Below are 15,984 nucleotides of genomic sequence, written 5' to 3' on the forward strand. Positions count from 1 at the left end.
TGGAGTAAAGGAAATGCAACTGAGGGAAGAGAGGCAAATTCCTGGGACCTAGATGCACCACACAGAACTGTTAGTCCCTAGTCAGGCGGAAGAACTCTGAAGCTGGGAGTCAGGACACCTGACCCCCCAACTGGAGGCAAATCATCTCTCTGAGTCTCAGCTTCCTCCTCCATAAAATGAAGGAATACAATGTATACTTACCACCTCCCAAGGTGTGAGGAGGCTGTGAGAGACCACGGGTGACAAGGCTTTGTCAGCACTGCAAGGCCACTGGCACCTTCCTAACAGTAACGATCAGTCTAATGCCACTCCCACCACATCGGCATGAGACCTGGGGCCCACTTCTCCAACACGCCCACTGGGGCAGAGATTTTGTTCTTCTTATTCACAGACTACCCAAATTAGGGCAACTTGACTATCTCAAAAGAAAACTGCTGAGACTATGCTAAGGGGAAGAAGGGTATCTGGGTTCCAACATCATGGGGGTCCCCCGGTTTTAAGGCACAGGACAGTCCTGGGACCAGCAGCTCCTGCATCTCCTGGGAATTTGTCACTGGGGTGCTGTGTGTGGCTTCAATGTGACCAAGACAACACCAATCCAATACTGTAGGGCCTGCTCTGATCCACCCACGTTTCATTGTCATCTGCTGCACGTAGGACGCTACACAGGCAGAATCAATGCCATTTTGCGTTTTTTTCTTTTTCCAGGAATGGGACAATGCATGATGGCTGCTGAGTGGGATCCATACTTGGGAGGAGGAAGACTTTATGTCAGTCTCCAGTGATCCTTCACCTGGACCCCCATCTTTCCTCAAACACCTCTGCTTCCTGCCTCTGTCCCTTTTGGAACTGAAGGCCTGTCCCTCGGCCAAAGTCCAGAGTCCTTTCTTCTCAAGCACAAGTCTCCTGCCCTCCAGTTGCTTGGCCCAGTAAGGAAGTCAGAGAAGGAAACAGGCAACTGCAATCAAGTGACATGAATGCCAGTGGTGTGGGGTGGGTGCGGCCTGGCTGTGGGGTGGGCAGGTCACGAAGGCAGGGAGACATGCTGCTCAGAGGGTCAGAGATTTCATGAAGCCAAGCTTCGGTGGGGTGCCCAGCAAGCAGATATTTGCCTCTACTTGTTTACATGTGACCTCCCGGGCAGGGTCTGTGATGTAGGTGGGCCTGCACCCTCACTGCCTAGCACAGAATTATGTATTGATAGGGATGCACTAGATTACCATGGTTTAGGACACCAGCCCTCAAGTCAGCCGACGCCTCTGTACTCACCAGATAACCTTCGGTTCCCTTCCAACAGCTTCAAATGTCTGCTTTATGAATACCCCTGTGACCAGCTGGTGCTAGAAGAAAAATGATGCATACACCCTGTAGCTTGTCCCGAAGCAGGGGGGACAAGAATTTAAGTTAACAGTGTGCAGCTTTAAAAGTTGAGAGGTAGGGTGCGGTGGCTCACGCCTGTAATCCCAGCACTTTGGGAGGCTGAGGCGGGTGGATCACCTGAGGTTGGGAGTTCAAGACCAGCCTGACCAACATGGAGAAACGTCATCTCTTACTAAAATACAAAACTAGCCAGGAGCGGTGGTGCATGCCTGTAATCCCAGCTACTGAGGTGGCTGAGGCAGGAGAATCACTTGAACCTGGGAGGCAGAGGTTGCAGTGAGCTGAGATCATGCCACTGCACTCCAGCCTGACAACGGAGTTAGACTCTGTCTCAAAAAAAAAAAAAAAAAAAAAAAAGTTGAGAGGTGGGTGTCACAGAGGGGGACCAGCTGGCCAGCCAGACTGCCCCTCACAGTGGACAATACCTGAGTCCCTTTGAGCCCACAGCTCAGAAACACAAGGCTCTCAGTCCACACAGAGTTGACCTTTGTGGGGGTGGGAGGGAGGGGACACTCATTCATGTTCAACAGAGTCACAGGCCAATATACCTTACCAGCAGCTATTCCTGTCTGCCATCAGGGTATGCGCTGATGTGTGCAATTCATGCAGTCATTCAACAAGGTTTTCACAAGCACCAAGTGTCCACTAGTTCATGAACTGTGAGCGCCTGACTGGGGAAAATAATGAAGCCAAATAAGGTGGAGATCCAGAAAGGGGAAGTGGAGATCCAGAAAGGGGAAATGGAATTGTGCAATGAGCTTGGCGTCACACAAGCTGGAGTTCAAACGCTGTCCACCATTTAATAGGGAGGCGACTTTGGGGAAAACTGCTTTACCTTTCTGAGTCTCTTTCCTCACCTGTAAAACAGGCATAACAACATCTCCTTCCGTGATTATTAAAGAATGAGATTGCATATGTCAAGTGTCTCATTGTGTTTGTTTTTCTGTTTATCTGGAGAGGCCATGCCACATAAGTTTTAAGGGAACAGGCTTTGGGGTCAGACAGATCTGTCTTTAAATCCTAGCTCTGCCACTTACTAGATACATGATTTGGGTAAGTTGCTTAATTTTTTTTCCACTATGCCTCAGTTTGCTCATTTGTAAAATGGAAATACAAATTCCTCACAGGGTCTGAGAAATAAGATAATGTATTCGAAGGACTTAGAAAACTCCTAGGATATGATAAGCATTTAACAAATGGTATGATTAAGAGTAATTTTTAGGGCCGGGCGCGGTGGCTCAAGCCTGTAATCCCAGCACTTTGGGAGGCCGAGACGGGCGCATCACGAGGTCAGGAGATCGAGACCATCCTGGCTAACACAGTGAAACCCCATCTCTACTAAAAAATACAAAAAAACTAGCCGGGCAAGGTGGCGGGCGCCTGTAGTCCCAGCTACTCAGGAGGCTGAGGCAGGAGAATGGCGTAAACCCGGGAGGCGGAGCTTGCAGTGAGCTGAGATCCGGCCACTGCACTCCAGCCTGGGGGACAGAGCGAGACTCCGACTCAAAAAAAAAAAAAAAAAGAGTAATTTTTAGGTGCCAATATCCAGAATAAACAAGGAACTCAAACAACTCACCAACAAAAAATAAATAAATCTAAATTTTAAATAGACAAAGGATCTCAATAGGCATTTCTCCAAGAAAGACATACAAGTGGCCAACACATGTATGAAAAAATGCTCAATGTCACTAATCAACAGGGAAATGCAAATCAAAACCACAAATCAAATGCTGGCAAGGGTGCAGAGAAACGGGAACTCTGATGCACTGTTGGTGGGAAGGTAAATCAGTATAGCCATTATGGAAAACAGCATGGAGGTGTCTCAAAAAACTAAAAATAGATCTTCCATATGATCCAGCAATCCCACTACTGGGTATTTATCCAAAGGAAATCAAATCAATATTATCAAAGAGATATCTGCATCCCCATGTTTATTGCAGCACCAGTCACAATAGCAAAAGATACGGAATCAACTTAAGCATCCACCAACAAATGAATGGATAAGCTGGTTGCAGTGGCTCATGCCTGTAATCCCAGCACTTTGGGATGCCAAGGTGGTAGGATTGCTTGAGGCCAGGAGTTCGAGACCAGCCTGGGCAACATAGTGAGACCACCCCCTATCTTATTATTATTTAAAAAAAAAAAAAAAAAAAAAGCATAAAGAAAATGTGTTATAGGCTGTTCGTGCTGTCTCACGCCTGTAATCCCAGGACTTTGGGAGGCCAAGGTGGGTGGATCACGCAGTCAGGAGTTCAAGAACAGCCTATCCAATATGGTGAAACCCCATCGGTACTAAAAAAAATACAAAAATTAGCCAGGCGTGGTGGCACGCACCTGTTGTCCCAGCTACTTGGGAGGCTGAGGCAGGATGATCACTTGAACCCGGGAGCTGGAGGTTGTAGTGAGCTGAGATCAGGCCACTTGCACTCCAGCTTGGGCGACAGAGTGAGACTCCGTCTCAAAAAATAAGAAAAAGAAAGAAAAAAGTGTTTCATATATACTGGAATACTACTCAGTCATAAAAAATAATGAAACCCTGTTATCTGAAGCAACATGGCTGAGACTGAAGGACAATATCATATTAAGTAAAGTAAGTCAGGCACAGAAAGATAAATACCACATATTCTCATTCATATGTGGGAGTTAAAAAAGAATTTGAGGCCGGGCGCGGTGGCTCAAGCCTGTAATCCCAGCACTTTGGGAGGCCGAGACGGGCGGATCACGAGGCCAGGAGATCGAGAGACGATCCCGGCTAACACGGTGAAACCCCGTCTCTACTAAAAAATACAAAAAAACTAGCCGGGCCAGGTGGCGGGCGCCTGTAGTCCCAGCTACTCAGGAGGCTGAGGCAGGAGAACGGCGTAAACCCGGGAGGCGGAGCTTGCAGTGAGCTGAGATCCGGCCACTGCACTCCAGCCTGGGTGACAGAGCGAGACTCCGTCTCAAAAAAAAAAAAAAAAAAGAATTTGAGTTCATGGAAGTAGAGTTGAATTGTGGTTTATTAGAAATGTGAATGGGAGAGGAGGAAAGGGAGAGATTGATACAAAATTACAGCTCAATAACTTCTAGTGCTCTGTAGTATTTCAGGATGAATATACTTAACAACCTATTGAATATTTTCGAAAAGCTAGAAGACAGAATTCTGAATGTTCCCAACACAAAGAAATGATTAAAATCTGAGGTGATAGATATGCTCATTACTCTGCTTTAATCATTACACATTGTATACATGTACTGAAATATCACTTTGTATCCTGCAAATGTGTAATTATGTATTAACTAAAAGGGAGAAATAGAACACAAAACTAATTTTTTCAAGTTGTCCATGGTTGCATACAAATGAGTAGTATACATATTAAAAGCAATTAAAATTACTAGAGACTTCAATGAAATTAAAAATTGTACCATTAAACATACGAAAAAGCTAATTACTTCGTGTTTCATTATTAAAACTTTACTGAAAAGGAAGGCCTCTTACCTCAGACTAGTTTCATGCCTATACTTTCCAACAGAGTTTCTAAAATAACGTCATTTGTGTGCTGCCAAGCAAAAACTCAGATCTGTTTCAATATTGCTAAGTCATGCTCCACCGTGAAACAGCAGCAGCATGTCTGGGATCCCCCTTTCTAGTTTGTCTGATGAGAACCCTGGTACTCATAAGGCACTGTGCATTTGGCTTAACTACACGCCAGGGCACACACTGCAGGATTACAAAAGTCCCTGCCCTAAAGGACACAAATCACCTCTCAATTCTGGATCGTGCCTTTTTTTTCTTCCCACCAATACTGCCGATTTTTGTTTATAAAGCTTTTAAGTTATGGAAGCGCGATCTTGGATTTTGATGAAAATCAACATAGCTGCCAATTCTAACCTCAGTGCAAATGCAACTGGTCTAAAACAAAGGGCAGCCTCTTATCTACCTTATCCTGTCCTCAGCAACATTGCTCTTTTCCAGATCGGGAAACCTGCACGGCCGCTCAGGACTTCCCGATGACTGTACCTTAGAGATCAGAGTGCAGGTTAGCGGGGCTCTCACTCTAAACAGTCTAAGTGAGGTCTTCAAACTTCAGGGTGAACTACGGATGTGTTTTTAAGTCTCAAGTTTTCACAAAAATTTCCAAGTTTCAGAAAGAATGCGAGAGTTTCAACAGAACTAAAATATGAGAGCCTCTCTCTAAATAATAATTTTCTTTTTTTTTTTTTTTTTTTTAAGACAGTCTCACTCTGTTGTCCAGGCTGGAGTGCAGTGGTGTGATCTCGGCTCACTGCAACCTGTGCCTCCCAGGTTCAAGGATTCTCCTGCCTCAGCCTCCCGAGTAGCTGGGATTACAAGCGCGCCACCACGCCCAGCTGATTTTTTGTATTTTTAGTAGAGACGGGGTTCCACCATATTGGCCAGGCTGGTCTCAAATTCCTGACCTCAGGTGATCCGCCCACCTCAGCCCTCCCAAAGTGCTGGAATTACAGACTTGAGCCACCGCGACCGGCCTAAATAATAATAATTTTCAACAGAATACATTGGAATCTCATTATAAACGCCTGCTCTGGGCTACGATTTGCCTGTCAAGGAATTCACAAGTCATAAACTGGAGGGGTGGACCCGAGGTGATGCCCACTAGGAGCAAGGTGACAGAGAAGCACGAAGCACAGCGCTTTTCAAGCCTGGGAGCGCAGGGAGGCCTTCACCAGAAGGTGGGAACCCACCACGAAGCGCCTTCAGGAGGCCCCGGGATTCCAAACCAATTAAGGGCCTGCTCTTCCGAAAACGGGAGGCGACGCGCTGAGCTAAGCGCGCAGGCTGGGGTGCGGGCCGGCACCGAGGCGGCGCGGTCTCGCGACCGCCCTGGGCAGTGACTGGCTCGTTCCGCCAGCGGCCAATCCACCCCGAGTCCAAAACAGAAGACAGCCCTGGGATGAAAGACCCAAGCCTGGGTTTAGGGTGGAAAAACAACTATTGCTCGAGGCCCGGAGACGGGCGTCCCGGGAGGACGGGGAAGGGAGACGAGCGCCCACCGCGGAGAGAACGCGGTAGGGTTCCTCTCCCCGAAGGTGGCGGCCGCAATAACACGGCCTCGAGAGCGGTTTCGAGGACGATGGCTCCTGCGTCCCGGGAGTCGCTGCGACGCCGCGGCCTGGCCCACACCCGGCGGGGGAGGAGACCAACCGCCATGTTCCCCGCAAAGCCCAAAGCGACAAGGCACGGAGCCCGGCACACCGGCCCCGCCACCAGGGACACTCCGGCTCTCGCGAGACCCGAACACTGCGACGCGAAGACCTCTGGGAAAAGCGGGGGGAAGGGAGAGGAAGGAAGCGGGGCCGGGGCTGGAGGCGGGCCGAAGCCGCGAGTGGAGCCTCAGGAAGCAGAAGGGGCGCGGAAGGACGCGATTGACGTCGCAAGCGAGCCAATGACGAGCGAACTGTGGCAGACCTCCAGCCAATGGGCAGTGAGGCCTGACGCGGGGGGCGGACGCTGGGGCCGAGGGTAGCTTGAGCGCGGCGGCGGCGTTGTTCAGTCAGAGCGAGAACATTCCAGAGGTGAGTCCGGTGGTGGGGCGGCGGCCCCGCGCCCCCTGCCCGGTGCTCCCCGCCCCCTCGACCCCGCGGGCCGCTGGCTGGCGGGGAAGGCGCACCCCCCGACCCGCCCGCGGCTCACGGCGCCGTCTCTCCGCGCCAGGTCGCCAGGCTCCGGCGCTGACGGGTGTGGACCGCGGACGTCGCTGGGACAGCCCCTCCCCGCTGCTCGGCGGCGGCACCTGGCCCGGCCGCTCCTCGCTGCGCTTCGCCTCCGCCTCCTTGGACTCGGACTCGGGTTTAAATCGCGCCTCTCTTCATCCCAGTCCCGGGCGAGCAGCGTTGGGTTTATGTCTTTATTTGACGAAAACGGTGAGTCGCGGGCGCGGCGGACCAGGAGATGGCGGCCGCACAAGATGGCGGCGGCCGCCGCGTGACCCCGCCGCGGCGTGTGGCGCAGTTTGGGCGGACGGCGGGCGGGCGCGGGCTCGGGCACCGGCCGCCCCCTCCCCGCGCGCTCCCCGGCCTGGCGTCGCCCCCTCCCCGGCCTGGCGGGAGCGCGTCGCGCGTGCCCGCCGCTCGGGCTGAGTCAGGCTTCAGCTGCTGCATTTGTGAGTCATCGCGCGCTCCTGGCGGGGGCGGCCCGAGCCCCGGCACCCCTCGGCTGGGTGTCGCTTCCCGGCTGCGCACCCTCCGGGGCCCGCCGGCTCCCGGGGGACGCGCTGGGGATGGGGCCAGACGCTCGGGTCGCGCGCCGCCCTCCTTCGCGGAGGTGTCCGGCTCGCCAGCCCCCGCGGAAACGCCTCGGAGCGCCGTAGCCATGGGGACCGGGTCGAAGGTTAACCGAGTGTTTGAATAGCGAGGAAAAGGGAGGCCGGGCCGAGCCTCCCTTGCTTAATGGCACTTTTGGGCGAGCACTGCTTTTAAGGAAGTGCTGCTTTCAAGTAAGCCATGGTTGCCGAAGCAACAATTAGTGGTAGAGAATAGTTTCCTAGTTACCCCTTAAAAATGATGGCGAAGGGGGGTGTGCCTGAGAAGTTTCCTGATCCAGGCCGGGTGGGGGCGGAGAGGGTTCGGGTTCGTTCTTCAGCACTTCTAGGATGGCCGCAGAGGCAAACCTGCTGATTGCTGTCGGTCTGATGGAAACTCACGGCGGCTGAGGCAGCGCAGCTTCTGTTTTCTTATCAGGCATTTCCCTACCAGAGTCACAGCTTAGTCGAAATGGAGGCCTTTTATGTTCCCGCAGGTTGTACTGTGTGACGTGAGAATGACTGCTTGTGATCTCAGATGGTTTTTAAAGTGGAATTAAGCAGAAGCATTACTAGGATGTAAAAGGAGGTGTTTCCATCCAGCGATGATGTTAAACCTGGGGGGATTTTTGTGTGTTCTTTCCCTTTCTTTTTCAGAGCTGTTGCGCAGCCATTGGTACCTGTATTGGGGAAACATAGCATACAAGCAAGAAGCTTACAGCCTCAGTGGCGAAAATTTTTTCATGTCAGAGACCGAGAACTCTTGCAGTCGTTTATGTCATCCCTTCTTCTCCAGACAGAAGATACCAAAAAGTTGCAATCAAAGATCTCTTCATCTTATTGATAAAGCCACTAATAAGCCAAAATGTCTGTCAATGTCAACCGCAGCGTGTCAGACCAGTTCTATCGCTACAAGATGCCCCGTCTGATTGCCAAGGTAATAAACTATTCAATTTAGTTGATAACTCTTTTTGTAGAATTTTGGAGTTTGCATCTGTCAGGGGAAACTGCACAATTAAAATTCTTATTTCCTTTAGGTCGAGGGCAAAGGAAATGGAATCAAGACAGTTATAGTCAACATGGTTGACGTTGCAAAGGCGCTTAATCGGCCTCCAACGTGTAAGTAAATCTTGGAAAAGTTCATAAAGGGCATATTATGGGATAGAGACCTCAAAGTAGTTGAGCTGCAAAACTTGTTCTAATTGTATGCTGGCTAATTAGCTTGCAAGTTAGTGAGGTACCGTGGTTTATTGGTTGCCATGAGTTCACAAAACTACCAGGGGAACACATTTAATTAAAGTGGATGGCCGGGTGCGGTGGTTCACACCTGTAACCCCCAGCACTTTGGAAGGCTGAGGCAGGCGAATCACGAGGTCAGGAGTTCTAGACCAACCTAGCCAACATAGTGAAACGCTGAATCTACTAATAATACAAAAATTAGCCAGGCATGGTGGCATGCCCTGTAGTCCCAGCTGCTCAGGAGGCTGAAGCAGGAGAATCACTTGAACCCAGGAGGCCGAGGTTGTGGGGAGCTGAGACCATGCTGTTGCACTCCAGCCTGGGTGACAGACTCCATCTCAAAAAAAAAAAATAAAGTGTGGGTATAAATGTGGGTGAATAACCAAAGATTTAGTTAACTAACGATCCAAATTCCTCTTTCATTCAAATAGATCCCACCAAATATTTTGGTTGTGAGCTGGGAGCACAGACCCAGTTTGATGTTAAGAATGACCGTTACATTGTCAATGGATCTCATGAGGCGAATAAGCTGCAAGACATGTTGGATGGATTCATTAAAAAATTTGTTCTCTGTCCTGAATGTGAGAATCCTGAAACAGATTTGGTAAGTGCTTTTGTGGTTGTCAAAAGAAAAAGCCATATGCCTTTTGTTACCGTTAAGTCACCTTCGTGAGAAGGCAGCAAATACAAGTCAAAGACAAAACCTCCAGTTTTGGAGATATTTCTGTTCTTTTTTTTTAAAGTAGGTCACTGTGAAAAAAGTTTCCTTTAGATGTGAAGCTGTCTGTAGTTTAAATGTCTTCTGATTAGATATTTTCATGTTTATGTTGTGGATAACATACTTGTTATTTTTTTGGCAGCATGTCAATCCAAAGAAGCAAACAATAGGTAATTCTTGTAAAGCCTGTGGCTATCGAGGCATGCTTGACACACATCATAAACTCTGCACATTCATTCTCAAAAACCCACCTGGTGAGTCTTCTGTGATGAACTCCTAAGATCCTAACATAAAGTAAACTAACTGTTGGGGACAAAATGGAAGGTTTTCTTGTAATAGGAATGTCAGGGAGACTGGGCATCGTGTCATGCTTGTATTCCCGGCATTTTGGGAGGCCAAGGTGGGCTTGAGGCCAGGAGTTCAGGACCAGCCTGGCCAACATAGTGAAACCTGTCTACTAAAAATACAAAATTAGCAGAGTGTGATGGTGTGCTCCTGTAATCCCAGCTACTCAGGTGGCTGAGGCATGAGCATCACTTGAACCTTGGAGGCAGAGGTTGCACTGAGCTGAGATCTTGCCACTGCACTCCAGCCTGGGCAACAGTGACTCTGTCTCAAAAAAACAATGTAAGGAACCTTTTAGTCTTTGCACTATATTTTACCGAATCTAAGCTATCTTTCAAAAGTGTATTGTTAATTACCATTAAAGGTGAAAAATCGGCTGCCAATTAAATTGTGCCATATCAAGGCAGATTATCTTAGGGTAGATGAAGTAATGACTAAAATTCTGATGGAAACCCAGCAAAGGATCTTTGTACTGACATTGTTTGGTAAAGAGGGCCTCCTTCATTAAACTTGAGCATTGCAAGCAACACTCTGTGGCAGATGATGGAAACTGTCTGACACAATTTGAGCTTGCTATAGCAAGAAAGTCTAACCTATTCCGGTGTTCTCTCTCCCATGAGACAAGCCGTTATATAGACTTAAACAGTGTTTCACCTGTCGGCTGAAGCTGGGGTGAGTTTATGACTGTTCATGAGGGATGACAGAGAGCAAGCCTTTCACTCCCTGGTGGAGGCATCATCACTTCATCTTAATGTTACCTAGCAGTTAAATACTCCTAATATTTTGTGTCACTCCATTCTTAGACATTCTTATCTATGAAATACATGATGAATTTGATCTGTGATGCCTCTTAGCATTGCGTGCGCTGTGTGGTTTTTCTGAGGGGATCCATAGGAAAGTTAAGGGCAGGGTTTTAGATGTTAATAATGGGCAGTGAGGTAACGTAAGTTATGGGGTTAAATTTTTATTTCCCTTTTGCTCTATAGAGAATAGTGACAGTGGTACAGGAAAGAAAGAAAAGGAAAAGAAAAATAGAAAGGGCAAAGACAAGGAAAATGGCTCCGTATCCAGCAGTGAGACACCACCACCACCACCACCACCAAATGAAATCAGTCCTCCTCCACATACAGTGGTAAGTGCAGGGTTGATGGCCTAGGGGGCACTAAAGTTGTGTGAAGTGTATGGCAGTTGGTTGAGGTGGGCGCAAGTGTGGAAACTAGCCTTCAGTGTGTAATACAGTAATGTTTTGGATTTCAAGTAGTAGTGGTGGTTTGAGTTAAGGTGAACCCAATTTTGGTGGGAGATGGACTTGATGCCATTAGCTTGACAAAATCTGAACCTTTTTGTTGTTGTTTTTAAGACTTTTGGTCAAGTAGCTGTTTTCGTAAACAGGAGGAAGAGGAGGATGATGACTGGGGAGAAGATACAACTGAGGAAGCTCAAAGGCGTCGAATGGATGAAATCAGTGACCATGCAAAAGTTCTGACACTCAGTGATGATTTGGAAAGAACAATTGAGGAGCGGGTCAATATCCTGTTTGATTTTGTTAAGGTAAAACATTTGCTTGGTCTGTAAATTGGCTTCAGCCCAGCCTTGTGCCTTTAGATATATGATACTTTAAGCAGTGTGATTAGGATTACTTTAATGCACAACTCTTATTAACTCTTGTTCATTCATTAAATATCTTTTGCACGTGGTTCTAGGCACTATATTTTTGCAACTGCCCAATTAGGAAAAATACGTCCATCAGAGCAGGGACTGACTGCTATGTTGAGCCTGGCAAAGTGTGCCTCCATTTCACTGAATTGTTTTCGTTTTATTTGCAGAAAAAGAAAGAAGAGGGTATTATTGATTCATCTGACAAAGAAATTGTTGCTGAAGCAGAAAGACTGGATGTAAAAGCCATGGGCCCTCTTGTTCTGACTGAAGTTCTTTTTAATGAGAAGATTAGAGAACAGATTAAGAAATACAGACGCCATTTCCTACGAGTAAGCAAATTGCTCTGAATTCATAAATGAGATTACAGCTGTGTGGCTTTTGAGATGGTCATTTTAACTATTTTTGCTTGTCCTGTCATGCTTGAAAGTAGGGAAATTGACCCACCTTACAAGCCTCTGAGCATCTGAAAGTGCCGTATCTAGGCCCTTACAAAGTAATAGGGATGTTTATGCATTGACCTTTTTGAACCACTATTGTATGGGCCATGCACTTGCAGACACTCTTATTTGGGTACTAGAGTTGTCAACTTAGAACATACGAAAAAGCTTAACGCCAAGGTATCTATTTGCAGTTTTGTCACAACAACAAAAAAGCTCAACGGTACCTTCTTCATGGTTTGGAGTGTGTGGTAGCAATGCATCAAGCTCAGCTTATCTCCAAGATTCCACATATCTTGAAGGAGATGTACGATGCAGACCTTTTAGAAGAAGAGGTCATCATCAGCTGGTCGGAAAAGGTGGGGAATACATAGGTGGGCTCTTCAGGTTCACAAGTTTTGGGGTGGTGTTTTTTGTTTGTTTGTTTGTTTGTTTTTGGAAATGAAGTCTCTGTTGCCCAGGCAGGAGTGCAATGGTATAATCTCGGCTCCCTGCAACCTCTGCCTCCCAGCTTCAAGTGATTCTCGTGCTTCAGCCTCCCGAGCAGCTGGGATTACAGGCACCTGCCATCACACCCAGCTAATTTTTGTATTTTTAGTAGACGGGGTTTTCCCATGTTGGTCAGGTTGGTCTCATACTCCTGACCTCAGGTGATCCGCTGTGCTGAGGTTACAGGCGTGAGCCACCGCGCCCGGCCATTCACAAGTATTGTGACAGGGTTTTGAGATCAAGAAAAAATGTTTAATACCTAGCTAAAGTTCAGTCCCTGTGCTATGTAGGTTGTGATTCCCACCGTGTCAGCTTTGTAGTCATAACAGACTGCTGAGACTAATGTGTTCACCGAGTACATTTATTCTGTTGAGGATTCAGACTTGTTAGGACCCAGTCCCCTCAGAGCTGGGAGCTCAGTAAGGGGGATTATATAAATAATCAAAAGTTGTTAAAGGTCCTCAGTTAAGAGATTTGTACTCACATTTTTTTAGGCCTCTAAGAAATATGTCTCCAAAGAACTTGCCAAAGAGATTCGTGTCAAAGCAGAACCGTTTATAAAATGGTTGAAGGAAGCAGAGGAAGAATCTTCTGGTGGTGAAGAAGAAGATGAAGACGAGAACATTGAGGTAAACATTTCGGGAGGAGGGTATTGGATACAGTGCTGGTGATGGGTGTTTGAGATTTAAAAAGGTTTGTGAGGAGTGAAAAAATGGCAGTTTGGGGTAATTTCAAGTTTAGAATTTAAGATGCAATAAAATAGAGTCTCTCAATAATTTGGAAAATAATAGGGTGGTGGAAACTTCCTACTCCTACACATTATAGTCTATAAGAAACTTTAAAAATGCTCTTAGACTGGAGCCTATATAAGAGAACTTGCAGTGTTTGCATAACAAAGCTGTTCAGTGAAGAAGAAATAGCTGCAGCTAGGCAATTTTCCTCCTCTGTGATCACAGTTTATATTGATCTGTTTTATAAACAGATTTATCAGCTTATGTTGAATAAAATCATTCTTATCAGGTGGTGTATTCGAAGACTGCCAGTGTACCGAAAGTGGAAACCGTGAAGTCGGACAACAAGGATGACGACATCGATATTGATGCCATTTAAAGGGATGGATGCAACCTAGCTTAACAGTATAATGCTGCAAATTTTCTCCATTATCAGCCAGAAGTGCAACATGTATGTGCAAAAGCTAAAATGGCTTAACATCATGCTACACTTTACACTAAAAATCTATTACTGTGAGTGGTCTGTAATTAAGCCCAATGAGACATCTAGGGAGTCCATACACATCAGTGAGCAGATGTAGTTTGCTTATTTATAGCATGTTTCTTTTTGAAAAACTGGTGGTGGACACATTTGGATCACATTTATACAGTTATAAAAATAAAAGATTTGATTTTGGTCATTCTTCAGATGTTTGGCTCCGAATGACTTAAGCTGAAGTAACTGGCTCCTTTTTTTTTTTTTTAATGTTGTGCCATCATTTCACCTGATGAGCATTCTTGGAGCCTGCCAGATATTGTTAGGTTCTGGGGCTGCAAAGAGGTCTTCAATAGGATGTAAAGCAAACTTAATTGTTAACTTATTCAGCCCATTAAGAAATACAGTACTAAAGTTTTATCTCTGTAGTCCCTCAAATTGGCATCTGGTAATGTACATTGTGAGGTAGACTGATAATCAAATGACAGTACAACGTCTTACCAAGAATACGATCTGAGTGTCCTATAAATAATGTAAGAGCAGTTTTTGAAACTTGGAGAGCTGTTTTCTCATTTCATGTACACTTACCCCAAATTGTAGTCTTTGAAGTTGTGTGCATTGCACGTTGGATGAGCCAGGGAAATTATTACATTAACAAGCATTTTGTGTGTACGTAGTAGTTACTTTGTACTGAGAGAACTTGCTTTGGGGTGCAATTAAACAAACTGATTTTATTTGGGAGAAACAGGGAAGGGTGCACTTACTAGCAACCTAAGCATGATTTTTAAGCTTTTGCCCTTAGGGTTTAAATTACAATTCCAAAATGTTAGACATACTGTGTCTTTTCAGTGTGGCTTTAATTTCTGCCCCCTGTGGTTCTTTAATACCTTTTACATTTGGACACATAGTTTATGCTTTTCAGATTTTGGTTGCTATCTTGCCAAAATAAGTGTTAACTGTTTCAAACTTGATTTTCTTTTTTTCTTTTTTTCCTTCCAGAATGTCTTATTTAAAAAGAAAACTAAAAGTATACTTCTAAGTCAGAGCCTCTATTTTGGTGTAAGACTTGGGATATTTTTTACTTCACATTGAATATAGCCAGGCACCCAAGAAGTCTGATGGCCACCTGAGTACAGGTGACAAGGACCTGAAAGAGCCCATGCAGGGCTTTAGATTTGGACACAAAAGAGTTGATAACTTCCTTGTGAATTCCTTGCCTAATCTAAACTCATTATGGGTTCTGTGTTTGAGTAATCATCTTCAAGGTTAAACCTGTAGGCAGTTGCCCCTTTTCACGAAGTGCACAGTGGGAATCGAGAATCGATGGGGTTAATTTTGGAGCAGTGGCTTATACCATTCACCTCTTTTTTTGTGACTTATTTCACAGGTAATGAGACCTTAATAACAAATAGGTGTAAAAAAATTTTCACATTGAAATGATACAAACATTTGATGTAATAAAACCTTGTTGGCTTGATATTTTAAGGAATTGAAACCTAGCAGTCTTAATGGAGAGACAAGAATTGGTCTCCAGCTGCCTTTGATAGATTCGGGTGCAGGTGGAGCAGGAGCCATATACCTGGAGGGATTGTGCTTTGTCACACCAAAGAGGATTTTTTTTTCTTCAAACTCGTATGTTGCCTAGGTTTCAAATTCTTTGCCGCAAGGCTGATTTGCTTTCATTAACTGGAATTCTGTAGGAGATACTGGTTACCTAAGCTAAGTTGCACTCAGCATACTCAGAGTCAAGCTAACGAGGTTCTATTATAAAGCTTCTAATTTTAATCTGAGGGAAAACATGTTCAGGGCTTCTAGAACACTAAAAATTTTGGCTTAGACCAGTGTTCAGTCTGGTGCCAAACTTCCAGTGGAATTCAAATTCAATAATCTGAACTTTGTTCACAGGTTATCCTAATAGAGTAATTCTTCACTTTGCTCTATTGAACTGTCTTAAGGATTTGTTTAAACAGCTAAGTTACTTGATTAAAATAATGATAAAATTGTATTTTGTCTCTGCTTTAATATTAAAATTAAGTTTTCATTTTATAATTAGATGAAAGCATTGGAATCTGCCCTGTTTTGTAGCTGTTGCTTTGGATTTGTGTTGGATATATCCTGCAGTTACACTTGCCAGCCCCACTCACAAAAGTTGTTCGTTTCATTGGGTCACTGGCTGGCTTTATTTGCTAGTCTTGTCATCTGTGAACTGAGAATCTGCCTCAATTTTATTTCTTGAAATCTTGACAGGTAC

General features: G+C 45.9%; 2 protein-coding genes and 1 non-coding gene across 3 annotated transcripts; 2 read left to right on the forward strand and 1 right to left on the reverse strand.

Annotated features, from left to right (window-relative positions):
- Positions 1-4,560: 4,560 nt before the first annotated feature.
- Positions 4,561-8,098, reverse strand: LOC141407336 (uncharacterized). Its single transcript, XM_073998312.1, has one exon. It carries the CDS (start codon positions 7,711-7,713, stop codon positions 7,240-7,242), a length of 474 nt encoding a protein of 157 aa, XP_073854413.1. The 5' UTR covers positions 7,714-8,098; the 3' UTR covers positions 4,561-7,239.
- On the forward strand, positions 6,837-15,738 carry EIF5 (eukaryotic translation initiation factor 5). The gene is made up of 12 exons (XM_045397058.2): positions 6,837-6,915; positions 7,055-7,263; positions 8,298-8,577; positions 8,678-8,759; positions 9,311-9,483; positions 9,740-9,851; positions 10,929-11,074; positions 11,335-11,493; positions 11,769-11,930; positions 12,233-12,397; positions 13,022-13,156; positions 13,548-15,738. Exons 3-12 carry the CDS (start codon positions 8,506-8,508, stop codon positions 13,635-13,637), a joined length of 1,296 nt encoding a protein of 431 aa, XP_045252993.1. The 5' UTR covers positions 6,837-6,915; positions 7,055-7,263; positions 8,298-8,505; the 3' UTR covers positions 13,638-15,738.
- On the forward strand, positions 10,464-10,589 carry LOC123574985 (small nucleolar RNA SNORA28). The gene has a single exon (XR_006700157.1). It is a non-coding gene; the product is annotated as a small nucleolar RNA SNORA28 (small nucleolar RNA).
- Positions 15,739-15,984: the final 246 nt, after the last annotated feature.

Source organism: Macaca fascicularis, chromosome 7, assembly GCF_037993035.2.
Source record: "Macaca fascicularis isolate 582-1 chromosome 7, T2T-MFA8v1.1".
In the NCBI taxonomy this organism is placed as follows: Eukaryota; Metazoa; Chordata; class Mammalia; order Primates; family Cercopithecidae; genus Macaca; species Macaca fascicularis.